Here is a 26,525-nt window from a genome sequence, read left to right on the forward strand (position 1 = left end):
GGGCTGTGCCCTCCGCCTGTCCTCTCCCTGCTGCAAGGCCAGCCAGTGTCACCCTGTGCATCCAGATCAGGTCACCTGCTTGATGTTCTCCAGGATGGGCCAACAACGTTGTTCCCATCCTGGACTATTTAAAACAAAAAGGGTGTGGAAGGGAAGGACAAAAAAGAGGCTGTGTGTGACTTTGCTGCACTAAGACGGAAAAGTGAACACCCAGGCACGTGGCTGTGCAGGGAATAGGCCATGAAGATGCTGCAAGGGCTGGAGCACCTCTCCCATGAGGACAGGCTGGGAGAGTTGGGGGTGTTCAGCCTGGAGAAGAGAAGGCTCCTGGGAGACCTTATTGTGGCCTTCCAGTCCTTAAAGGGGCCCCAGGAGAGCTGGGGAGGGACTTTTTACAGGAGCATGTCGTGATAGGACCAAGGGGAATGGCTTCAAACTGGAAGAGGGGAGATTTAGATTAGAATTAGGAAAAAATTTTTCCCTGTGAGGGTGGTGAGCCCCTGGCGCAGGTTGCCCAGAGCAGCTGTGGCTGCCCCATCCCTGGAGGTGTTCAAGGCCAGGTTGGACGGGGCTTGGAGCAACCTGGGCTGGTGGGAGGTGTCCCTGCCCAGGGCAGGAGGTGGGACTGGGTGATCTTCAAGGTCGCTTCCAACTTAAACCATTCTATGAATGTCCTCACCGCTGCCCTTCCTCCAACTGGTGTCCAACCCTGCAGAAGGAAAGGAGCAGCCAGTGCAACCCAACCCGAGACCTTGTGTATACCAGGAGAGAAAAACCCATCGCCTGTCCCCAGTGGCCCACAAACTGAAGCTGTATGTGAGGCCTCTTTGTGCAGGGCTGTTGCCGAACACCGTCCCGCAGCACACAGCAGAGAGGCTCTTTCTGTGGCCTGGGAGCAAGCCAAGAGCCATGGAGCATCCCCTGCTACGTCGAGTTATGAGCAGTGACCCCTCAAAGCCCGGACAACCCATCATAGCTGGTTTCATGTGGTCTCCAGTGATGCCCACCTCCCCTCTCCTTGGGTCCCAGCTGGATGCATCAGCCCAGTCCTGTACATCAGCTCCGTTGCATCCACAGTTGCCTCTGGTGCTGCTCTGGCCATGTCCCTGGTGAGTCACTTCTGGATCTCAATCCTGGCTCTGCCTCTTGGCTGTGTGACCAAGGACTTTGCAGTTTATGGCACTGACCTTCTGGCCCGGGAAGCAGCTTGGCTGTGCCTACTTGGGGCTTGGGTGGTCAACCAGTGACGGCCAAGCAAGCGGCAAGTGCTGAGATGTCACCAGAGCTCTTTGCTCAGCCCCTGAGCATCTGCGAAAGAGCCCTCTGAAGGGCTGGCGCAGGGTAGGTATGGTCGGTGGAGAGGGATTCAGTATATCAAGCCCTGCACTGGGAATCCAGGAGCCCTAAGTCCAGTTTTTCTGCTGGAAAGGACCAGGCAGGACCTGAGAGTGTGATGCCAATGTTAAGGGTGCCATGGGGTACGTGCGTGAGCAGTCAGTGCCATTCAGACCCTCTCCGCAGGCGTCCTGTCCCCGATGCTGGGGGTGGCTTCGTGGGAAGACACTTCTTAATGCTGTCCTGGCCCAAACCGCCTTTCAGCAGAGGACTTCCCAAGCAGGACACCACTTCTTTGTGACCACCAGCGGTTTTCTCCTCCCTGAACCTGCCCCGCTGCCGGTACGAGCCATGGTACGAGCACTCCACGGCCGTGTTGGCAGTCCAACTGGGAGCTCCCGGTAACCCACAACTGGCCACATCTGGCTGCCTTACCATCGGGCCAGCAGCGAGGAACCGGAGGGTTTCCTACCCCAGCAGCGCTGTGCGCAGCCAAAGAATACAGCTTTGTCTGGGAAAGCCTAATTGACCCGGCAAGGCGGCAAATTGGGGGGGGGGGCAGGAAATCGCAATGTGAGTATTTAAGCCAGCGAAGCGACTGAACATGACATTTCAGCTGTATAAATAGGATTGTCACGCCGCAAAGAGGAACTGCCGGGATTATAAAGTGACTCTGTTTTCTTACTTAGAGGGATGCTCTGAGAATAGCTCTGCCGGGGATGATCCCCTCTGTCGGATCATCCTTCCCCCCCCCACCTCCCCGCCCCGCCGCAGGGAAACCCTGGGGCTCTCGCTGGGTTGGGACCGGGCTGTGATGGCGCGCGGAATGTTCGCCGTGCGCACTAACGGGAGAGGGCAGGTGGACTCCCTTTTTAGCTTGAATCCTGCGTGGATTTTCTACCCTGGGGAGGGAAAGCTGGTGATGGTGGTGGTGGTGCTGCTGCTGCTGCGGGCGTTGCTGCAGCTTCTTTTGCTGCTGCAGTTTCTTTTGCTGCTGCAGCTCTGAGCGATTTGGGGTTTTCTCCCCAGCTAGGGTGAGGAGCGAGGTGTCTCGTGGAGGGCCTTGGCACCCTTGGGTGCACCCTTCGCTGCCGAGCAGCTCGCCGGTGCGCTTGGCTCCCTGCTTGGGACCCCGCGGGCAATAACCTCTGCCAGCATCTCCCGTCCCCATCACGATACGGCCCCCGGGCTGTGATTTCTGCCTGGAGATGGGGTGGTAGAGATACATCGGACCTGTCATGGTTGTCTTCCAGGAGATCGTCGAACTGTTTTGGGAGGAGGCTGAGCCCCGGTGTCTCCCCGTAACCTCTCTGGGGGACTCCACCATCCCAGGACCAGCGCTAGGAGCGTTTTGGTGGCCGCCCAGGGTAGCCACGGGTCTGTAGGACATCGACAGACAGGTGCAAAGTGTCCTGGCTCTTCCTCGGCTTTGCGATGTGATTCATCCCGGGACGCTTTCCAAGTTCGCTTCCATCGATTTTATCCCTCCCATTCATAATGCGAACGTCGCCTGGGGCTGGTTGCTGTAGTAGGAGGAGGAGGGTTTGTTTATGGGGCTGTCGCCGTGATGGATAACACGTTCACACCAGTTCCCTGGACATCCAGAAAGGTGCCAGGAGATGAAGAAGGGTGATACCGTACCAAAACACGGTCCCCTTCGCTGCGGTTTGGTACAGCTGCCAGCCCCAGGCGATGCTCCTGGGGTATTCGGGGAGGGTATTGGGGGTTACTGAGGGCATCATTGCCCTCCTGATCTGCCTCCAGGGATGCTGGAAACCCCAAAATCAATGAAACGGGGGAGCTTTGGCTGTTTTTCTCCATGCAGGAGATGCCCAGGTATCCCACCTCCCGGCTGGGGAGCGAAAGGGAAACATCCGCACCGGCAGCCGAAAGGCACCGGGGAGCTGTCGGGATGGCAGCGGGGGCGAGGAGGGCGTCACGGCCGAGGCAGCATCCCGGTCCCCGTCACCTCCGAGGCGTGCGGGTGCCACTCAGGGACCAGCGGTGGCTGTCACAGCTGCCTGTCACCGCTGGAGAGCCGGGCGACAGGGCTCTTCTCCCGTGTCGGCTGTCAGAGACGTGCCGGAGGCGGCTGTCACCCTCCGCCCGGGCGGTTTTCCCCCCTTCCCCGCTCTTTTCCCGGCACGGCTGATCCCGTCAAGCGCGGGCTGTTGACTCAAGGATAAGCTGTGCCGCGCGGAGCAGGAGCCGTGACCTTTGCGTGACGCTGCGGTGAAGGGAAGCGCGGAGGGTTTTTTTTTGGGGGGTGCTCGGGTGGAAAGTGGCATCCCCCGGCACCTGGGGGGGGAGGGGGGATCGGTGCGCAGGGTGGCACAGGGCACCAGCGGCGATGTTGGGGGAGCGGGGTTTGGCCTTTGAGGGTTCCTCAAGGTGATGGGGAGGGATGGGATGGATGCTCGGGTGGGGGGGTCCCCATTGGGCGGCTCAGTTGGGTACCAGCTGCATCCTTCCCTGGGAAATTACACCTGTGCCCGTTAAATACCGCCTCGGAGGAGGAGGGGGTGGGGGTGGGGAAAAACCCCAAATTGCCCAAGGGGAATTATGGCTAAGAGAGAGCTCTGATTTTTCAAGCCGTAAAGGAGGTTGCCGGCGATAAATGCGTAAGTAACGACCGACAGCGGGGAAGGGGAGGTGAGGAGCCATCAATGGCGGGGGGTCGTTAGCGGGATGGGGGGACAGGCCGAGCTGCCAGCAGCAGAGGGACTGGGGGGAGGCGGGCAAGCGGCTTGTCACGCTTCAAAGCTCCTGAGGGTCGACTTCTCCCGCTGGCGCCGGGGGGGGCAACCACAGCACCTCGGCTCTGGCACTTCTCCATCACGGGGGCCCTACGACAAAGCCTGGCCCTCCCCCTCTCCCCCTCCCCCCCCCCCCCCCCGCAGCGGTGAGACACGCTCCTGTAGCCATGAGGGTTGTGTGGTTTTGTTTGGTTTTTTATTATTATTATTGTAATTACCGTTGATTGTGGCGATATTTATTTATTTATTTATTTATTTATTTATTTATTTTTAATGAGAATATTCATCCTGCGCTGTGGCATCTCCCCTTTCCCTTGGGGCATCGCCCCGATTTGACGTCGCGCGGGGAGAAGCGGCTTTGCCTCCGGGAGAGCATCTCCGATGCACAGGTTAAAGGGGAGAATCACTAATTAACTCCAAATCCCCCCCCCTCCCCCCCCAAACCCCTGGGGCTGCCCCCCACGGCAGCGGGGCGCCTTCCCCTGCCCTCCTGCCCCGCTTTGCTTGTTTTCCCCGCTGCAAACAGCAGCTCTATTGTTAAACGCCGCGATCCTTCATGTATCGCTCCCTCTAATGAACGTAATTAGCCGTGAATCACGTAGGTCTCATTTTTGTCAGGAGGTTAAAATCCCCCGATACACTTTAATACGTTTTTGCAGGGAGCGCATTTAGAAAGTAATTAAAAGGCTCAGCCGTCTTTGCCTACGTCCCCTCTCCCCCTCCCCGGGCTGGCAGGATTTAATTGAGGCCAGCTGAAAGTTAGTGGAAATAAATTGCGGCCGATAAAGCGGAGGTTGTAATTTAATTCGGGGAGAGGAGCTGTTCTTACCCGGGTTTTCAGTTCATGGAGGACCGGTGTTTGGGGGGTGGGGGGGAAGCGGGCAAACTTATTTGTGTAATGTGATTTACTGATGAGAAAATGATGCTTAGGGAGGAATAGCGCTTGCGCGTGGAGTGGTCCCGCTCTTTAGAGCATCCTCGCTGGGGCTTGAGGCTGCAGATATTGGGGTAGCGGGAGGGATGCTGGTCCAGGAGCCCCGGGGTGGGTTGTCTCGAGGGCTGGTGAGAACCCTGGGTCAAAAATATTGTCACGCCGCTGGTGTAAAACAGCCAACCCGAGGCTGGGGACAGCGATTCTCTTAATCGACTTTGTAGTCCTTCAACGTCTTAATTGCCGGCTCTGCCCGAGGGGCGATGGGGACCGTGGCGGCGGAGTTAAGAGAAGGCGCCGGAGCAGCTGCTGGCGGGAGGTACTGGAGACGGATGCGTTTTCGGATGCTCCCGAGACTTTTAAGAGCGCCTTGCGCGGGAAGCAGCATGTAAATGTAACCTTCAGAAAGAGAGCGCAATTAAAACACCCTGCCGCCCGCTATATTAAAATGGGATATTAAAGCAAACAGTGGTCCTCCCCGCTCGCAGGGATAATATCGGAAGCGTATTTAGCGAGGGATTTGCTGGCATATCGAGCAAACGGCCGGGCTCGCAGCTGGGGTCCGCCGCTCGGCTCGGCGCCGTGGCTGCGCTCGCGGCGTGCCGGGGCTGCTTGCTTGTGCCCGGGAAATCTCTTGAATCCCTTATTGACAATCCGGCCTTTGAATCCCCGGCACCGATCCCCTCCCCGGGGCTGAGCATCCCGCGGGGCAGGACCTTTCCCGTGGCCGGGGCAGCCGGCAGGAGGAGGAGGAGGAGGAGGAGGAGGAGGAGGGTCTCTGCCCTTGCCGAGGCTGAAGGGGGATGCGGAGTCCAAGCACGGCACCGTGCTGCTAATTACCTGCCAGCTCCAGCTGGTGCTAATGAACTTATCTCTTTTTCCTTACCCAGCCAAGGTCCCGTTACCCTTTCTCCCTCCTTTTCCCTTCGAAGGAGAGTGCCGAGGCTGCTTTATACTTCGCTCTTCTGTTTGAACACAGGTTAAATTGCCTTCCAAGCGGCTGGCACTTGGCTTTGTGTTCAGCCGCGACCGCGAGACGTGACGTCTTATTAATAAACGACGCGGTTGCCATTTAGGCTTCGTTTTCCCTTCCGCGTTTGGACGGCGTGACGTGGCTCCGACGGCTTCGCAATCCCGCTCCGCGTGCAGATGGGAGCAGCATCCGTTGGGGGAGGAGGGTGCATCACCTCCCTCCTCTCTCCCTGGACCAAACTGGGTGGTGGGGGCCGTTATGGGGGGAACAGCAGACCCCATATCCCCACAGACCCAAGCATAAAGCCAGAGGCCTCTTGCTTTTCGGAAAGGGGGACATCTCTAAGGGGAAGTACTAAGCAAACCCTATTTTTTGCTGCGCACCCTTTGCTCCCCTCCCCAAAAGCTCAAACCCCGGCTCTCGCCTGTATTACCACCTGATGGTTTTCCCTCTCTCTTCTTTCCCTGCAGATACGCTGTCAGTGCCTCGCTGGTCCCCGCAGATCCCCCGTCGAGATTTAGGCAACTCGATAAAACACAGGTACGCCGACCCCGCCGCAGCGCCGGGTGCATCCCTCCCCCACCCCCCGCGACGCCGGGGGATGAGCATCATCTCCCTTTCCATCTCCGGTCCAGGACGGGGGGCCCGGAGCTGTTCCCCCCTGTTTCCCATGCTGAGCTGTACTACCCTAGAAGCCCATTTAAATTCCATTTCAGTTCAGATTTGGTTTAGATAAGGCTCGAGTCGCTATCAATAAAAGCCATATATTATCCGTGACCTCGCCAACCTTCAGCAAATTTCTCATCTCCGGATTATTGCCCTTCCATATCTACCTCAAGGAGGAAAAGCACTGGAAATAGCCTCGTGCGGCTATTCGATGGGGCAGCCTCTTCTCCAATGGGCTGGAGACGTGGGTCCCCAGGGCAGGGAGGTGTTTGGGGGGGCTCTGGCCGCAGCCTGTGGTGGGCAAAGCTGGGGAGCCGCAGCGAGCCGGTGGCTAATGCCCATCCTGGCTGGCTCGGACACCCTCTGGAGCAGGCCGTGCCCATCTGCGTAACCAAAGGAGGGCTGAGATTTGTGCTTTGGCATCCCTAGAAAGATGCCTCAACGCATCTGCAGGTGCCCACAGCACTGTTTGAGGCCAGCAAGGAAAGGATAAATCAGGGCTCGGTAGATAAACGCGGCTCCGGGAGATGTTCCCGCAGGAGCACGGATAGGGCGGTGCAGCTTCATCTCTCCCTGGACGCTCTCCGTGTTTCTCTCTGCAGGTTTTCCACCAAGTATTGGATGTCTCAGACCTGCACCGTCTGCGGGAAAGGAATGTTGTTCGGCTTAAAATGCAAAAACTGCAAGTACGGCGCGGTGCCGGAGCTTGTCTGTATCCCTCTTCCATGTCACGAAGGGTTTAATTGGGGTTTTGCTGGTGGACCCAAGCAGGGGCTCGGGCACGGGCAGACCAACCAGCCTCTCAGCAGCTCAGCCTTGCAGGAAGCTTTAACGAGACGTGAAATTGGGTGAAGAACACCCCAAAACCAGGCTGAGGTTGCGCATGTGTGCCGGGGATGGGAGCAGCCGGGTCCTCGGGGAGGATGCTGCCCGCCAGACCTCAGCTCTGCTCGCGCCAGAGCTCCGAGTCAGATCCTGACAGCCTTCCCCGCTCGCTGCCGCCTTTGGCCTGGCTTTAGATGCCCACGTTATAGGGTTACGTGCAGAATTATCCGCAGGAGATGAGGGGGATGGATGCTCTGGACCGGGGGCTGAGCGTGGCTCGGAGGAGAGCATCACCTCCGTGCAGGGCAGCTCTGAGCATCGGATGCGTTTTGCCCACAGCCTCGGGCCATATCCTCTATTTTTTTCTTTCTCCCCCCCCCCCCCCCCCCCCCCCCCAGCAACGAAAGTCTCGTGGCCCTCATTTTCCCGAGGAGCCAACCCACCCCAAACCGCAGTTAAGCTGCGATGCGAAGGAGAAAGGCTGCGCTGGCCGTAAAATTGGGCAGGGCTGGAAAAAAGATAGTGAGGCAGAGGCTGGGGCCATTTATGCTGCTTTAAATCCGGCTCTTACACACTATCGTGGAGCCATCAGCACTTAGTAAAGCTGCTTCTGGAGACAGGATTGCCTTTGCTGTGGATGGGTGCTGGGAATACGCCCCATCGTCGTCTGCGGGTAACTGAGTTAACCGGAGCTATGAAGTGATAACGATCGCTGTTGCCGTTGATTAAATGCTGATGAGTTGGCAACTTGGGATTTCGAGCTGGACAAGAAATGCCCGGTTACTCTGCCGCTGGTGGCGGTTTTCTGGAAGCGGTATTATCAAATATACGTCTTTTCGAGCGGTGATTCCCGTTACATTCGATGCTCGGTTGCAAACTGGAGGTTTTGCTGTGTGCCTGCCCTGGGGCTGGTCCCCGCGTGGGAGGAGGGATGCTGGGACCTGCCCCGGCGATGCTCCGGCTCTGTGCCGGTCCTGTTGCCTTGTAGTCGCTCAGAAAAGAGCGAATAAATTCCCCGGTTAATTAAAAGTTGGGGTGAATGAAGTATTTAGGTTCCGCCGGCTTTGCCGTAGCCACCCGGCCCCGGCGCTGCTTCCCCCAAGAACCAGGAGGGGAACAAGCAGGTAAAACAAACAAACAAACAGACCCCAAATCCCCCTGCCCCCCCATCCCAAGCCTCGTCTACTGAATTAATCTCTGCCTTTCCCTCTAGGAACGGCTTTGTAATAAAAGCTAACACGCACGGCTCCTGAATTTTCATTACCCAGCTCATTGACTTGTAGCTGCCGTCTTTTTTTTTTTTTTTTTTTTTTTTTTCATCCTTTCCCCTTGTTTTTGGTGAGGTTTTTTTTTTTATTATTTTTTTTAAATCCTTTCCTCTTCTTTCCCTTTCCCCCCCCCCCCGTGAGTTTCCCCGCTCTGCCGGGGCCGTCGCGGCAGATCGTGAGCCGGGGACTCGTTTCCATCCCTAATTAAGAACCAACGGGGGAAGGTTTCGGGGGAGGCGGGACCCTGCTTATGCCTATATGCATGACCCGGGGGTGAAGCCCTCCGTAGACTCCTGCCCCCGGCTCTGCGAAACCGAGGCGAAGCTCTGCAGAATATTCAACGTGTAGCCGTAAATGCTCTCATTATTTTTGTGAAATGTCCTGGTATTAAAGCTAAGAGGGAGGCCACAATGGCACAGATTCATCGGGAGCCAAAGGGGGGCCGGGGCAGCCGCTTCCTTCCCCTCCGCTGCCCCTGAATTTAATTAAGCGTAAAGCAGCGTTAGCGCTGGAGGATGCTCAGAGACAGGGGGGGGGGGGAAATGCCTTTCCCCAAAGTACGGATCTCTGCTCCTTTTATTTCAGCCGGGGTTGGCAGAAATGACAATTTTGGGCACCCCGGAGCTGGTTGGTGGGTGCCTGGTCCCCTGCGGCTGGTAGAGAAAGGGTTTTCAGGTTCCTGCACCCCTCCATTGGGACAGACGGACACGCCATGGCTCCGGTTGGCCAAGGGCGTGCAGCTCCGGCATCCTCCCAGCCAACAGCCCCGATGATCTGGGAGGTGCATCCCGCACCGCTTCTTATCCCTGCACCCACAGCCCGATTTGGGAATGCCAGGTCTTCCCGAGCGCAAGCTGCAGGACCGCAGGGATGCGGGAGGGTTGTCCCGTGGTACCTCTCGGGGGATGTGATATTTGGGTTGTGCATATCAAGTGACCTTCCTGGGTGGAAAAAAGTGTCCCTGGTGTGCGGCGACGCTCCCTGCTCCCAGCTGCATCCCTCCGGCCGTCCCGTGCCACTCCGCGTCCCCTTCGCCCTCCCCTCTCACACCTTTTTCTCTGTTCCCCGCCAGGCTCAAGTGCCACAACAAATGCACCAAAGAGGCCCCTCCGTGTCACCTGCTGATCATCCACCGCGGAGGTAAGGGCCTTTCTTCCCCCTTCCGTCTCCGTGGATGTTGCCACCAGGTAAAACTTTCAAAAGCCCCCCCGGGCGATTCGGGAGCCCGACCCTCGCTGACGGCCGGCCGGCGGGACGGAGGCTCCCGAACCGCTTGGGCGCTCTGTGAAAATTTTACCCACCGTTTTTTCCGCTTGTAGGGAGACGAGCCGTTCGGGGCGAGGCAGATTTGCATTGCAAACCACTTCCACCCACCCTCCCCCTGCCTCCTTTTCTTTTCAGATTCCCCACCGCACGGGGTAAGTGCCACAGGTTTGAGCCTTTTGCTACCGTCGAGAGCTTAGGGCGGACGCGTGGGACCCGAAAGCTCCCGCGGTGCATGGGGGTCCCCGCCACGGGGACGCGGCCGTGGCCCTGTGGATGCTCGTGGTGCTTTCGGAGCTGCTTTATCCCGCTCTCCTCCTCCGGGAGAGCCCGTCCTAAAACCCGCCCAGGAGGGAGAACTTTACAGCAGGACGACGGGCGTCGCTTCCCACCTCTTTTCTTCCAGATTTCGGCCGAGCGCTCCCCGACGGCCAGAGGACTGCGACCGCCTAAGGGAAACGCTTCCAATGACCAATGCCTTGAATTTTGAGCTCTTAAGGCCGTTGCTGTCTATTAAATACCACCAAAACCACGCTCCGCGCTTTAATTGCGGGGAAACGCACTGCGCTGCTGGCACCTCTCGAGGCGAGCGGGGCTGCTGTGGCTCGGAGGGGGGCAATTTTGCAGCCTCCTCTCTGGCCCCCGTGCCCTTGCTTGCAGCAAATTTGGGTGGAAGGGGCGGAAGACCCCTCCCCGCCATCCATCCATCCATCCATCCATCCATCCATCCATCCATCGTGCTCTGACTTGCTGCAAACCCTGACCGAGAAGCAGGGAACGCGGCATCGTGCCGCGCCGCCGGGGAGGGGGGGGGGGCATATGGGCTCCAAGGAGAGGGGTTATGGCGATGTTGTAAGAGCCGGAGCTGCCCGCTGAGTGTTTTAGCGCGGGAGCAAGGAGCGACGTGGCTTTGGGGTGGCCTCAGCCTCTCCCCCCCCCCCCCCCCCAAAAAAAATAAATCCCCAACCTCTTAAATGCATTGCTTTGCACCTGCGTTCTGCAGTCTGTTTTTTCCCCCCAAAAAAACCCTCCCCACCAAAAGTGGGATGCTCTGAGCCGGCTCCTTCCCCTCGCCCTCAAAAAGCTGCAGCGAGGAAGAGGATGGTGCCTCCTCCGGGTGCTGCCACCCCCTCCCCCCCCTCTTCCCAGCTCTCGGGGTGGCGCTGTGCTGAGCTTCCCCGAATTGCAGCCCCTCGGCGGGGGGAGGAAAGGGGGTGCAATTTGCATCCCACCGTGGGGGGGCTTAAAGCCCCCTGTGTTGCGGGGGGGGGTTGGCTGTAGCCCGGGTGCAGGGGGGGGAGCCTGAAGGCTGGCTGCCATCCCGGGGCAGGAGCCGAGCGGCTCGGAGGTGCCGGCGGGGAATCGCTTTGGAGAGCGATTTGAGAGCGGTTTGCAAGCGCAGGGTTGACCCCAAGTGCTCCTTCGAAGCTTTGATGTCTCTCCGTCTCTCTCCTCCTCCTCTCCATCCCCCTTTTCCCCCTCTCTCCCTTCTTAATCCAGCAAGGTTAGTGCGGACAGAGTCGGTGCCCTGCGATATCAACAACCCTTTGCGGAAACCCCCCAGGTATTCGGATCTGCACGTCAGCCAGACGCTCCCCAAAACCAACAAACTCAACAAGGTGAGTCGTTCTACCGGCCCTGAACACCTCCTCTGTGGCCAGAGGGGACTGGCCCCGCGGCTCCGAAATACCAGTGGCTTTTGCTGCCTCTTCACGTGCAGCTGCTGCTCTTGCGGACCGGGGGAGGGCCAAAGCCGGTGGCATTTTCAAATGTCACCCGACTTGGGTTGCTTGAGCCACCCCGTTTGCCTCGGCTCTCCCAGCGGAGATGCTCCTGGCATGAGGAGCAGCAGCTTTCCCAGGGCACGTCCTTCGGGAACATCGATCCCGTTTGCTGGGTGGGAGCACAGCTCGGAGAGTACTTTCCAAAAGAAGGGATTTAAGAGCAAAAGGGGCCATGCCCTGACCTCGTGTCTGGGGGGGGGAAGGGACCGGTGGGTTGTCTCCAGGATGGGGCATCTCCCAGCTCCTCAACCATCTGCCAGGACTAAGCCTTGCAGATGGCTCTGTGGGTCTCCGGGCACATCCACTGCTATGGAACCGGCGTGTATGGCAGCACATGGGTAGGAGCTGCCTAGAAACCTGTTTGGGGGCTTAAATTAAGAAAAAAAATCCCGTGGGCAGTGCTAATTCAAGGAGCAGAGCGAGGGTGAGCGTGGCGTTGAGGTGGGGTGAACCGAGCTGTGGACGTCTCGCCCCTTGGGTTTCCCAGCGTGGGTGGCATCCGCCGAGGTTATGTCTTTTAAAAATAAAACGGGATCAGAACTTTCAAAATAGGCTGTGTCCTACCGGTCGTGCTCCATTGTGGCCACTCAGTCTCCAGATCTAAGCTGAGTTTGGGGTGGTTTGAGGTCTCTGCTACCACCCGAGACCTCTGTAAATAACTGATTTATTGTTACGAATAAAACGAGAGCAGGATTTGATTGCGTCCCTGGTAAAATCTGGTCCAGCCAGACCTGAGAGTGCGCCTGGCTTGCAATAGGGATAGCATGGCGAGGGGTTATTTTTGTTGGAATTTAGAGCCTGTTGCCTTCGGCGGACACTTTCTCATGGGCAGCAGGAGCTAGCATGGGCCCGCAGGCCACGCACGGGTACGGTGGGGTAGGCAGGGTGAGGTGTTTGCAGGCTGGAAGTGCTCGAAGGGAGGGAAACCTTGGGTGGGAGGGGGAACAGGCTGTCAAAACCCTGACTTCTCAGAGCCTGGCAGGACCTCCCAGCTCCTCCCGGACCTCAGCATCTTCTGGCCCTCAGCAAAGGTTGGGTACCAGATGATGCTCTCTTGGATGCAGTTTTTAAACCGAAATCTCTTAGCAGAGCCTTAGTGTAATGATCTGCTCTGTTGCTGTCGTTATGGGGTGGTGCAAATGGCTTTTTTTTGTTTTTTTTTTTGTTTTTTTTTTGTTTTTTTTGAGGCTGGAGAGCTACTGCAGGTGTTCAAAAGAAATAGGGATGTGTTTTTCTTTTTAGTGGCCGTCCTTCCAGTCATTTGTTTCATTTTATTAGAGGGCACCGGGGAAGTGACTCAGCTTACTGATAAAGGCTTTGGGTGTGAAGGGCATCAGCCCTGTTTCTCCTTCTGCCTCTGCCATGTAGTCCTTTCACCTCTCCCAGCTTTATTCTAACCATGATAATGCACAGTGTGTGTGTGTGTGTATATTTGGCTTTGACCTGAGCGCTCCCGCTCTGGTTAAAGTTTCCCCTATAAATGTGTTTTATGCAGCAGAGGCACCTTCTTTGATGTCTCTAAAAGCATTTCTGTAGAGATACTCCGTTCTCCGTGAAGGCCATTGAAATCTTATTGTCAGTGGCCTTCAGTGTTGGTTTAAAACGTAATTTACTTAGCCAAGATTGTCACGCATGTCAGGATGGTCTACATGAAATGTACGTGGGTTTCCTGGAAAGCCCATCTCATTTAAAAATCAATCAGTTTGGACAAAAGTACCTGCCGGGGGTGTAGATTTTTCTAACCTTGGAGGGATCTTGCCACGGGTTCATCTGTCTGGAGATGGGAGTGCGCAGTGCTGCTGAAGGTCAGACCCTGTTAAGTGTCTCCAAGTTGGGCAGCAAGGTCATGAGCGAGGTGGGAGATCCTGGCCTCAATTTTCCTTTTCAGATCTAAGATAGCTGGGCAGGTTCTCTTCCCCGTTTGCTCCCAGGTGGTCCTTTCTCACCCATCACAGTGTGCCCCAGAGAGGCGCACCCGAAGCTGCGGTCCTTGCCTTGATTAGGAAGGGTCAACGAAGGGCAAGGCACGTGTTGGCTGATCCTTTCAGATCCGCCCCAGCTCAGCCCCCTCCTACGAGCGAGGCACTGGGTTTTTGGCTCAAAGGAGGTCAGCAGAAGCTGCCAGGTCCTTGATGTCTCCAAGGACCAAGCCCCAGTGGTGCGGCCCCCACCTCTGGTCTTGGTGGCCACGGCTCTCCCAAATGGGGAGCCCTCAGCCGTGGGTGCATAGCGTGGAGGGGCCCCGTTTCTGGTGTGAAATGGCCTCGGTGCAAACTGTGAATACAAATGGCTTTGGAAAAGGCCAGGCTGGGGCTCTGGTGGTTTTCTAGGGTTCTGGAAACTGGGGACCGGGATGACCTGTGTAGCTCTTGCTTCTCACCCCGGGTCCTCTGCACTGGACCACCTTGGGGTGGCACCGGCCGGCACTGCTCTCACCGGCTCCTCTCTTCTTCTCTCCTTCCCCATGTCTTGCAGGACCATATCCCAGTGCCCTACCAGCCGGACTCCAGCAGCAACCCCTCCTCCACCACCTCTTCTACCCCTTCCTCGCCGGCCCCACCGCTGCCGCCCAGCGCGACGCCCCCGTCCCCCCTCCACCCCTCCCCGCAGTGCCCGCGCCAGCAGAAGCAGTTCAACTTGCCAGGTATGGTGAGCTCCCCACCTCCACGTCTGCCCAATGAGAGGGGCTCATGGCCCGGGGTCTCCTCAGGGTAAGGGTCTACTCCAGCTGCTTGCTTTGGCTGGACTTACACTGGGATGGGAAAAAGTTGGGAGCAGAAATGAGCAGAAAAGATGAGTTTAGGATAATTTGGGTTGGGAGGGAGCTTGGGAGTCTCGAGTCAAACCTCCTGCTTGAAGCAGGATCAGAGCTCAAGGCTTGATCCAGTTTGGGCTTGAAAACCTCCCAAGAACGGAGCCAACAGAACCTTTGTGGGCAACCTGCTGCTGCGCTTGAGGCTACAAAAACCTTTCCAGGCATGACTCCTCCGTGGCGTGTGCCCGCTGCATTGCCTCAACAGCAAATGGGAAACAAGGTCTTACCTACAGGTGTAACTTGGGTTGACTTCACTGTGTCTTTGGGGTGACGGGTCTCCAACAAGCTTGTTGGCAGCACGCGTGGGGTGATAGCGGGGAGTAGCTGATGCTGGGGGTATCTGACGTAGCTTGTCTAGCTGGGTCTTGTCTGGGTACCGGGGACCTCTCTGCTCCAGGAGCTCAGTCTTTTCAGAGGTGGTGGAAGGGCCATTTGGTCATGCTGGCTGCAGGGCACAGGAGTTACATTAAATGGCCACAAAAGCTTCTCCTAACCTGAGGACGTGCCGAAGTCTGTCCCAGCGCGGCTGCCTTTGGGCTGTCCTTGGGGCAGTGCTGCGGCGCCGGGGAAGGTCCCTTCCTGGAGGGCAACAGCTCAGCATCACTCCTGGCAGCGTGGAGGGGCTCAACTGTCCTCAGCCATCCGCCTGCCTCTCCAGCTGCTCCCAAAAAGGACCTGGCGAGGGGAGAGGAGGGGGAGCCATGGCCCTGACCCATCTCTGAGATGCTGAAGCAGTCACGGCTGCCCCAGGGCCGGTGGCCCTGTTTGGTCTGTGGCCTTGAGCCTCTTTGATGGGGCAGCAGCTGGGAGGTTGAGGTCCCTCCCGCATCCCAAACGAACAGTTAATGAACTGTTCCGGTAGGAGAGAGGATCAGGACTAGTTCTCCAGAGGAACCAGACAGCGTCTTCGTGCTCTGCTGATCCTGCTGCGCTGCGGTGATTCCTCCCTTCTGTCTTGACAAGCCTTCAGCTAGAGAGGAGGAGGAGGAGGAGGAGGAAGGAGGCGAGGGTGATTTGACTGGCAGGATCCATCACCACAATAACAAACACTTCCAAAAGCTGGGAAAACAGCCCAACCGCCAACCAAACAACACAAGTTCTCCTGTGCCCGGAGAGGCTGCAGCTGTGCACAAGTCTCCCTCGCTGGAGTGCCCGGGACTCGGGTGGGATGCTGGAGGGGTGTGAGGAAGACAGCGGAGGACCTGTGAGGAAGCACTGAGCACCCCAAGGAGCACCATGACCCATCTGTCAAGGAGGGGCTCAACTCCCTCTGCTCCTCCCCACATTGGGTTTTCACCAGCCACAGCCCTTGAGCCTCCGAGTGCTGGGAGGATGGTCCACAGCGTGGGTTTCCATGCCCGTATAACCCAGTTCATGGTGGTCCAGCCAGAGCTGAAGCAGCATCCTGACTTCTCGGCAGCGTCACAGCCAGGCTCGCAGCGATTAACATCCCCAAACCACTTGCTGGGCAAGCCCTGGATCCTGCCTGGGTCTGGGGGGGAAGGGACAGAGGATTCAGCATTTGGTGACCCCATCATGCATCACTGCTGGAGCAGAGACCTCCCTGCAGGTCTTTTGAGATGTTATTTCATGTTGTCTAAAGCAGAAGTCACAGAAGCAACCCCCAAAGTGGGCAGCAGCATCTTCTCATGGGGACCTGGACATGCTGTCACTGCCACTGACTCAGCACATGGAGCCCCTGGCACACTTGTCCAGCTGGCAGGGATGGAGTGGAGCAGGATCAGACCCTGGGAGCTCGGGTGGGGGTGTGGGGGTGTGGTTGCTCCCTACTTTCATGCCCGTGATAAGCAGAGCCCTGTGGTGAACGGGAGCTGGTCTGACACAAAGCAGGACTTACTGTCCTTTCATCTTCCCGTGCTGGAAGTTCTCTGTGGTTCATCTCATCAAGATGGTCATCTTGGGGATTAGGATTTGAGCTTGGAAATTGCAACACGGTGACCTTTTTCTGCCAGAATTACCTTTGAGTCTCCTTTGATCTCGACTCAGGGGTCCTCAGGTCCCGCTGCAGAGCTGAGGTCGGTCTTTGGGGTCACGAAGCTGGAGAGGAGAAGCTGAGGGACGGTCTTTGGGGTCTTGAAGCTTAAGGGGAAGGTGTCCTCTGAGCTGGTGCCAAGCTGTGGTGGCCTCAGCAGCTCTGTCTTGCTTCATACCCGTGACCTGCCTGCCCACGTGAGTCAAATCAGCCCTTGGGCTTTGCCTGCTGGTGACAGGAAGCCGATGGAGGGTACCACCACCCAGAACCCTTCTGCAGCACTTGGCTTTGGGCAACAGCTCCTGGGGCTGCCAAGAGCCGCCGGCAGCTCCTTTCAGTGCGTTGGGACGCAGGCAGGGAGCTCAGGGAGGACATGTCTCCAAACCATGGCAAAAATGCACAGTTAGATGGGCTGAATCGAGCAAAAATGGGCAGCAGTTTCAAATCCATCGCTTGGTGTCTCCATGATGCTGAGTGGTTCCCGAAGGCCAGCTGGGAGCCGGGCACTCAAACCCCACAGGTGGCAACCAGATGTTCAAATCCCACCGGCGGCTTTGCAGATGACATCAACGCTCTCCAAATGGTATAGAACAGTAGGTGACGGTGGCAAAAATTAAGTTATAATCCAGCCAGATCATTAACGGGCTAAGGTCTTAGGATTTTTTTGGCCTGGGCACCCTACGTACCATCGTGGGTGGCATCGGCTGGAGAGATGGGGGTGGGAGAGGCCGGGTCATGCAAGGGGGAGACCCAGACTGGGCGCAGGTTGGGGTATCTCCAGTGTCTGGCTCTTGCAGGTCAGTGTTTAACCCCCCTTTTCTCTTTTCCAGCTTCCCACTACTACAAGTACAAGCAGCAGTTCATTTTCCCAGGTAAGTCTCCTTGAAAGTTCTCCGGTAACGCGGGGTGCTGAGATAGCCCTTAGGGGAGGGGGTGCACGGCCGGCTCTCCTAACCCCTGGATTTATTGGGGGGGGGGGGGGTTGTTGTGCTGGGGTGGGATTTCTCCCCCAAACCGGTATATCGTCGCAGCACCCTGCGCTGCTAAGATGCTGCAGGGCTGGGTGGCCCGAAATCATACCCGGCGATAGCTATGGTTGTAACTACATTGGCCCTGGGGAGGAAAGGGGGAGATGTTCAGTGGGATTTAGTTGCCCTAGGTGCCCCCCGGCACTGGAAGGGGCTCCCAGTGCCTCCCAGCCCGCTCACGCTCTGCTCTCTTCTCCCCAGACGTGGTGCCCGAGACGCCGACCCGAGCCCCGCAGGTGATCCTCCACCCCGTCAACTCCAACCCCATGTGAGTCCTCCCCTCTCCTCCCCACTAGCGTCACCTTCCCCTCCCCGGGCGGCACATCCTCTGCGCCCTACCGCCTCCAGGCACCCATGGGTGCTCCCCTGGCTCCGCAGGACCAGTTTGGGGCTCAGGGATGCCCTTGTGGGTAGGTTGGGGCGGGGGGTAGGGGTGATCCCCTGGTTATCCCACTGCCCCTCATGGCTTTGGCTCGTGTCTCGGAGAGGAGAAAGGTTGAAAGGAGAGAGCAGGGGATTGATTTATAACCCACAGCGACGCATCTGCCCAGGAAAAAAAAAAAATAAAAAAAAAAAAATAAAGACTTTCAGTCCCAGAAGCCAAAGCCCGAGCGATTAATCTTTTACTAAATTACAAGTGGAGAACCGGAGTCTTTGAGATGGTTTTAACAAAGGCGGTTCCTGCAGCCCCACCTGTAATATTTTCAAGTCCGATAAAGTTTGCGCTGAAATTAGTTTGGAAACGCGGTATATAATCGGCGTTAGGACCAGCTCTCCCCGGCAGGTCGAGTCCGAGCTGCTCTGCCGAGTCCGGCTCTCGCCGAGGTCCTCGTGCCTGTGCTGCCCCGGCAGCAACTCTATGTTTCTTGCCGATCCTTTTTATAAATGCCAGTTTTGAAGGATTTTACAAGCCGGGAGTTTAACAGATAAGGTCTCACTCCAGGTTTGTGCCCGGCTCACCCACGTTCTCCAAACTGCATCGGCAACTGGCAGGGGGGTCCGGCGGATCTCGCCTCTGGGGGAGGCGATGGGAGGGACGGGGACGGAGCTGCTGTCCCCACCAGTGGCTGGCAGCCGGGAAATTAATGGAAAAGTGGTGGAAAAGCCTTTTATTATATATTTTTTTTTTCCCCCTTCCCTGCCTGAAGCAAGGTACGAGGGGTAGGGCTGGCAGGCTTCCGTGGGAAAACAGCTTTCGATATGCAAAACCTGTGATCCTCCTCTTGCTCGCCCCGCTGAAAATAACCCACGGGAGCCGCTGAGGTTACCCCGGCCTCGGCTGGGTTAAACCGCAGACTCCGCTTCGGATCCTCGGGAGACACGAATTCGTGCCTGGGTTAAAGATCAGGCGGGAGGAGACCGCTGCTCCTGCAAAGCGCCCGCGCGGCGCGATGGTTAGAAGCCGTCTGCACCCCCCCTGGGCTTTCCACGCCGCTCCGAATATCGGGGTTGGCTCCTTTTATATACGCGCCTGGGATTTATAGGGTTTTAGTGGCAATTGGATGGGATAGGAAGCAGAGGGCATCCGCGTCCGAGTGGTTTGGGGGGGTGTTATGCCTCTCCTGTGGTCCTTGCTGTCTCTGGCAGGGGATGCTGTTATTTAAGTTATTGATAATAATAATTTATAAGGTATTTATTTTATGCTTGAAACCACCCCAAGCTGCTCCGGCCGATCTTCCCCACGGAATTTCCCTAATCCTCTGTTAATTGTCGGGTGCGGCCAGACCCCGGTTTTGGACCTGGTGGTGGGAGGTGCTGTGTAAGCGAAGAAAAAGAGGAGCTCCTGGCCCAGGGAGCTGGGAAACCAGACAAATTCAGGTGCTCTTACTGCAGGGGAGGGTCTTTGAAACCTCCGCTTCTCAAAAATAATCGAAAAACAGCTTTTCTTCTCTTCCGGCTGCTCATCAGCCGCGCTTGCTGCTTTGGCTGGTGTTCATTGGGAAGGTAATTCTGACCTTAGAAACCACCTAAAAATGCCATAAGAGCGTGTGCCAGCGCCGCCTCGATACGGCCAAAAGCCACGAGGGTGTCAGTCTGTCCCTTACCCCGGGGTAGCCGGGGGTGACACCTCCCTGGGCGATGGGGCATCCTCCGGACCGCGCGCTTTGGGCGATGGACTGGAGACCTGGTTGTGTGCTCCCCCACATCACCAAGTCCATCCTGGAACTTCACGCATCCAATGTTAATTAATACATTAATTAATATTGCTCATCCTTACTATCCTCCCCGATCCCCTGCGAGCACCCAGGGCTGTCCTCGGGGGATAGAGGCTACCGGGGCGTGGGTGGGAAAGGGTTTCTCTCCCAAATTAGCAGCGAGCCTGGTACTTTTCCTCCCCCATCCCATTAAGTCCCGGTGCAGAGCGATGCCGTGGGACACAGGACTGGACGCCCGCGCGTGCTCCCCACCCAACTGTGTTTTTACCTGGCGGTAATTCAGTAATTTTTTTAACAGCCTGGAAGGAAACCCATTGCTTCAAATTGAAGTGGAGCCCACCTCGGAGGTGAGACGCCCGGACTCGCTCCTCTGCTTAGCGGGTCTTTATTTCATACCCATCTTGGGGCACATTTCACAGGAACCAGCTAAGTTTAGCACCTGTGCGGTGAAATTGCTGATAATTGAATTAATGGCCGGGCCTGATCCTGCCCAGGCATCCGTGTGCCCACCCCATGAAGAAGGAGCCTGGTGGGTTTCGTGGCTGCACCTCAAGTTCATAACTTGATGAGCTTTTCTGAGGTGCATTAAAAACGTGGTGGAGGGTAGAGGATGGGAATGCAGCTTTTAACGGGTGTTGTAAATCCTGTAGAAAGTGTAGACAGACCATCAAGGGAAAAGCCAGACCCAATCCTGGGGAGCTGGGGGGCTGCAGACCGGAGGGGGGTGCTGGATTGGGAGCAGTTGGTATTAGCGGAGCTCGTCAGGGGGAGGATGAAACGCTGCTTTCAGACAAATGAATTAAATGCCCCAGTGTGTCACCCTTTTATGTTTAACCCTGGGGTAAATAAATGCCTCCCTGCAAAATTTGAGTTTCTGTTGGCTTTGCGTAAAAAGCAGCCGCCCGGTTGCCTTTGGGAAGGCACCTGCCTGGTTTCTCTGGCTCTGAGTGGGCAGTAGGTGGGTTAGTGGGATTTTGTCCACGTTATCGTCCTTGACCATAGATTTTGCCCAGAGAAGCTATGGCTGCCCCGTCCCTGGAGGTGTTCAAGGCCAGGTTGGATGGGGCTTGGAGCAAGCTGTGCTGGTGGGAGGTGTCCCTGCCTATGAAATGGGAGGTGGAACGAGATGGTCTTCAAGGTCCCTTCCAACCCAAACCATTCTATGATTCTATGATTTTCCCACCCCGTTTTATTGTGCTCACCTCCTTTTACCCCCTCCCCCCGCAGAACGAGGAAGGCACAGAGGAGGCTCAGGAGTCCGAGGATGACTTTGAAGAGATGAACCTCTCACTCCTCTCCGCACGCAATTTCCCCCGCAAGGCCAGCCAGACCAGCATCTTCCTGCAGGAGTGGGACATCCCCTTTGAGCAGCTCGAGATTGGTGAGCTCATTGGCAAGGGCCGCTTCGGGCAGGTCTTTCATGGGCGCTGGCACGGGGAGGTGGCCATCCGCCTCATCGACATCGAGCGGGACAACGAGGACCAGCTGAAGGCCTTCAAGAGAGAGGTGATGGCATACCGGCAGACCCGGCACGAGAACGTGGTGCTCTTCATGGGAGCTTGCATGAGCCCTCCCCACCTCGCTATCATCACCAGGTAAGCCCTGATGCCTCGTGCTCAGTCAGAATTGTTTTTTCATTCCAAAACATCTTCCTGCAGTCAAATGTTCCTGAGATGAAAGGCTGGCCAAGTCTCCCTGCCCTAGCAAAGGGATGTTCTCTGTCTGTTCTGTGGTCTTCAGCCCACTCATTTCTCTCCTATGAGGACAGGCTGGGAGAGTTGGTTGGGGTTGTTCAGCCTGGAGAAGAGAAGGCTGCGGGGAGACCTTATTGTGGCCTTTTAGTACTTAAAGGAGGCTTACGAGAAAGATGGGGACAGACGTTTTAGCGGGGCCTGTTGCAATAGGACAAGGGGTAATGGTTTTAAACTAAAAGAGGGAAGATTTAGTCTAGATAAAAGGAAGAAATTTTTTATGTTGAGGGTGGTGAAACACTGGCCCAGGTTGGCCAGAGAGGTGGTGGATGCCCCATTCTGGGAAACATTGAAGGTCGGGGCTCTGAGCAACCTGATCTAGCTGAAGAAGTCCCTGCCCATGGCAGAGGAGGTTGGACTAGCGGACCCTTAAAGGTCCCTTCCAACCCAAACTCTTCTATGATTTAGTTGGGGAAAAAAATGGGTGGAGGTGGCCAACCTGGCTGAGGTTGTGCTGTCTAGGGATGGAGAAACCCACTGTTCTGGTTGCAGACGAGGAACACCCTGGGACTGAACGGGTGTGGAAATGGCTCCGGCAAAACGAGACCAAACCTCACCGTCGTTGGTTGGCCACAGCCGGTGGTGCTCACCCACCACCGCCCTTGCGTGTCCCTCAAAGGAACGTAACGGTGGAAACAAAGAAAACAGAATGACTTTAATGAGACATTCCAGGTTAGGTTGGACGGGGCTTTGAGCAACCTGATCTAGGTGAAGATGTCCCTGCTCATGGCAGGGGGTTGGACTAGATGACCTTTAAAATTTCCTTCCAACCTAAACTATTCTATGCTGTGGTTTACGCTACAAAGCAGATAGCAAACCTGTGTACGTGCGTCCAGGCAGATTCATCTCCTGTAGAAGTGGAGCTTGAGACAAGAATGGTTTGTTTTAAGCAGGAGGGATGTAACCCGGTGGGATCGGCAGCCGCTTTTCTGGGTTTGGCTTGGGTTTTTTTGCATGGTGCCCTGGTCATGTCCCTGGATGGGTGACAGGGTCTGGACCCCTCTCGAACACTGCCACAGTGTGGAAAAGCTTCTAATTGCGTAAAGGAACTGGCCACACGCAGACATGAGTTTTCGTAAATAACATGGTGCTGTGAAAACAGCCTGGGTGTCTGAAAGCTCAGCAGGATGGACGTGTTAAGTCCAATGGTCTGTGAAATGTCCAGAAGGGCAGCAGAGGTGGGAAAACTGGGTGCTCGCCAGGAGAGCTGGTGCTCCGTGAGACCAGAGCCTGTCCATGGTGGTCTCCTTGCTCCCAAGGAGGTGGGAAACCTTGCAAGATAAGTCATGGTCTCCTTGAGGGTTTCCTCCCTTTCGCAAAGTTGTTGTATCTATGCCCCAAATTGGGGATGGGACTGTGGCACAGCGAGTTTGGGATGGGGCCGGGGGAAGGAGATTGGGAGCTTGAAGAACTGCTGGCTGGGTGGCTGGTGGTGCTTGGGGACATCACAGCAGGGTGTGGGAATGAGACTGCTGGAAGGGGCTCCTTGCAGCTGTTTGGGAAACGAGCTGGGATTTGGGGTCTCCCAAACAATCTCAAACATCTCCAGAGCTGCCCCGGTCTCGAGGAATTGCCGCGTACCAGCCGTCACCCATGCGCCTGGTGGGAGACGCGGCACTGAGCATCCCGGCATCCTCCTTGCATGGGTGGGCAACCACAAAATCCCCCACCGGCCTCCCAGAGCGGCCGCCGTTGTCATGTGAAATATGTTTATTTCTGAGTATTCAGTAATTTCCCTCACCTCCGGACCCTGTATTTAAGCCGCAGGGCTTGACGTGGTGCCGCTTCGCATCCCGCCGCGGCTTACCTTCTCTCAGAGAAGTTTCCCCAAGGTGAGGTTGAATTTCCAGCTGCCTCCTGGCAGCGTTTCAAGACAGCCTGTGCTGAAATGGCAACGCTTCCGACAGCCGTTAATGGTGAAATATTGCATCATCCCTTCCTAATGTCCCCTTGAAAGCGGCACCTCCCGTTCCCCCTGGTCCCAACTGGGGTGGAGGGTGGGGGCTTTCCTCTGCTTCCCCCTCTTGCTCAACAGCAAAGGATTTAACCCCAATTTTGTGGCTTCTCGTGCCGTCGCTTGCTCCCTGCCCCGGTGGGTTCATGGGCTGTATTTGGGTTGGGGATTGCAACCTCCGGGGACAGGTTGACTCCAACCGGGGGCTGGCCCTCCCCAGCTGGGGACTGGAAAAACTAGGCTTTTTATTTTGGACCGAAAAATAGTCGTCTGGGAAAATGCAGCAGCGTTTCTATTAGCTAGCTTCGGGCCAAAAGCTTATTGAAAAGTGTGCAAACAGACGTATTGATGGATGCGTCAGAAACCCCCATCCGTGTGTTACACCGGGCAGCGGTGCCGCCTCTACCCAGAGGAACACGCAGCTCTTCCGTCCCGCTCCGCTCCGCGATCCCCTTTGCAGCCCCTATTTGCACAGCTTTTCAATCCTATTCAATATCAAAACCTGGGCAATATATATATATTTTTTTTTTTTTTTTTTTTTTTGTTAAGCTACAAAGTGTTTTCTATTCTAGTGCCTCTTTATATAAAACCATAAAGGTGCCATTTTTTCTATTCTAACGCTTCTTTATATAAAACCATAAAGCTGCCATTTTTGACAGTTTGACAAAATAAATACGTGCGCTGCGGTAGCTTGATGCATTAATATGAGGTCTGCGAAGCGCGCTGCTTGCCTTGCTTTCCTTCCCAGCTGCACTCGGTCCTTTATTTAAGGTCAAAGTACAACTTTATTGAATTGCCCTAAATATAACCCGTTCTCGCGACGTCTCCCAGCGTTGCCTGCTCTTTGCCTGCAATCGGCAACCCTCTTTTATCCCTATTCTTCGAAGGTTGAATCAACATCACGATAGGTTTTCAGTAGCAACTGGAAAGCTGTTTAGTTTTCTCCCGTTGGGATTTTTGGGGCGTGATCGGCTCGTGTCCGGTGCTGGTGGTGGACTGGCCAGGAGGATGCAGGAAAGCCGAAGGGGATGCTGGAAGGGGTCTCAGAGCTCAGTCTCGAAATTTTTGGGAAGCCCAGGACTGCATGAGTGCGCAACCCTTTGTCCTGAGGTCGTTTCTAGATACAATTTATTCCCCTTTGAGGCTTCCTGTGGGGCTCTGTCCTGCTGGTGCTTCCCCAGGAGGCAGCTCTGAGGCTCTCAGGGCAAAGCATCCCTTACATTTCCCAGGGCGACCGCTCAGGGATGCTCCCTTGCCTTCGTGCCTGTGGTCCATGTCTGGTCTATCCTTGGATGAACGTTTTGGGGGCTTCTTGGGACATCTCCCATCATCTCCTGTGGGGAAAAGCTTTCTCGCCACGTGGAGGTCTCCATCCTAGATGTGTTTCCTTATCTGGCCCTGCTTCTTGGCATAGGGAGGTCTTTCCTAAGGGATGCGACAGCCCTGGGGACTTTTCTGCCACAGCACAACTGGGAGCTGCTGATTGGGCTTTGTAGGAAATGAGTCTGGGAAGAGGACAAGGTGGCGTGAGCCGGGCTGGGAATGGTCACGGATACTGGGAATGGTCCAAGGATGTGGCACTGGGGAAGGAAGGAGGCTGGTGACCCCAGGCAGATAGGAGCATTGTTCTTCAAATTGGATTATTCTGAAGGGGCCCAAGTTCTCCCAGTGGGTTTACAGGAATAACTTTAAACCAGGCTTTGCCTGGAGCAGGGGAAAATCAGTCCCAGCTGTCTGATGGGGCCAATTAGAGGTACAAATCCAGGATGTCCGAATTTTCTCACCTGCTCCTCCCCACGCACATCCCCGGGGTCGAACTGGTTGTGTGCAGAAGAGGTCTCTTTTCTTTTGGGTGTCCAGAGGTTGTCACTCGAGGATGTTTTTTCCACCAAGGGATAAAAAAAAAAAAAAAAAAAAGAGCAATTTCTTATAGCTGTTGAAGAAATCTCAATTTTCCTGCCCCACGCTGGAAGCAGCTGCCCATCCCTGGAAGGGGCTTCACCGCGCCATGCCGCCCGGTGCTGCCGGAGGAGGGTTATTTATAGAGGGGTTTATTTTTAATTTTTCACGCCTCTATGTTTTCCTTCCTGCTCACTTGTGATATTCAAGGATCGTCTCATTAGCAGAAAGAAATCTCCCCCTCCAAACACCACGGCTCACGGGGAAAAGATGGGAGGGGAAACTGAGGCAGTGCCTTTCTGACGGCGTGATGCTTTGGGTTAACGCTCTGATTTTCTCTGCATTAACCATTGGCCTGGGTGGGTGATCAGGACCAGTACTGTTTAATGCCTTCTTCGGTGCCATAGACAGTGGGATTGAGTACATCCTCAGCAGGTTTGCTGATGACACCAAGCTGTGTGCTGTGGTCGACACACTTGGAGGGGAGGGATGGCATCCAGAGGGACCTGGACAGGCTGGAGAGGTGGGCTCATGTGAACCTCATGAGGTTCAACAAGGCCAAGTGCAAGGTCCTACTCATGGGCCGGGACAACTCCCAGTATCAATCCAGGCTGGGTGGAGAACGGCTGGAGAGCAGCCCTGAGGAGAAGGACCTGGGGTTGGTGGTGGGTGAGAAGCTCACCAGGAGCCGGCAATGCGCGCTGGCAGCCCAGCGAGCCCCCGGCATCCCGGGCTGCATCCCCCGCAGCGTGGCCGGCAGGGCCAGGGGGGGATTGTGCCCCTCTGCTGCGCTCTGCTCTGGGGAGACCCCCCCACAGTGCTGCCTCCGGCTCGGGGGGTCCCCACAGCAGAAGGACATGGAGCTGTTGGAGAGGGGCCGGAGGAGGCCCTGGAGATGCTGCGAGGGCTGGAGCCCCTCTGCTGGGCTGGGAGAGTTGGGGGGGGTCAGCCTGGAGAAGAGAAGGCTCCAGGGAGACCTCAGAGCCCCTTCCAGTATCTGAAGGTGGGCTCCAGGAGAGCTGGGGAGGGACTTTTTACAAGGGATGTAGTGATAGGACGAGGGATAGCAGTTTTAAACTGGAAGAGGGGAGATTTAGATGAGATATCCGGAAAAAAATCTTTACTGTG

General features: G+C 56.3%; 1 protein-coding gene across 1 annotated transcript in view; it reads left to right on the forward strand.

Annotated features, from left to right (window-relative positions):
- KSR2 (kinase suppressor of ras 2) overlaps positions 1–26,525 on the forward strand; it is a gene marked incomplete at both ends in the record, with an annotated part of 85,858 nt that overhangs the window by 35,958 nt on the left and 23,375 nt on the right. The window contains 9 exon segments of the mRNA XM_082491527.1: positions 6,466–6,535; positions 7,264–7,347; positions 9,827–9,894; positions 11,518–11,636; positions 14,277–14,445; positions 17,440–17,481; positions 17,839–17,905; positions 20,092–20,140; positions 21,021–21,388. Coding sequence (XP_082347653.1) covers positions 6,466–6,535; positions 7,264–7,347; positions 9,827–9,894; positions 11,518–11,636; positions 14,277–14,445; positions 17,440–17,481; positions 17,839–17,905; positions 20,092–20,140; positions 21,021–21,388 — 1,036 coding nt within the window.

The sequence above is a fragment of the Vanellus vanellus genome (genome assembly GCF_965231255.1).
Source record: "Vanellus vanellus genome assembly, chromosome: 16".
NCBI lineage: Eukaryota > Metazoa > Chordata > Aves > Charadriiformes > Charadriidae > Vanellus > Vanellus vanellus.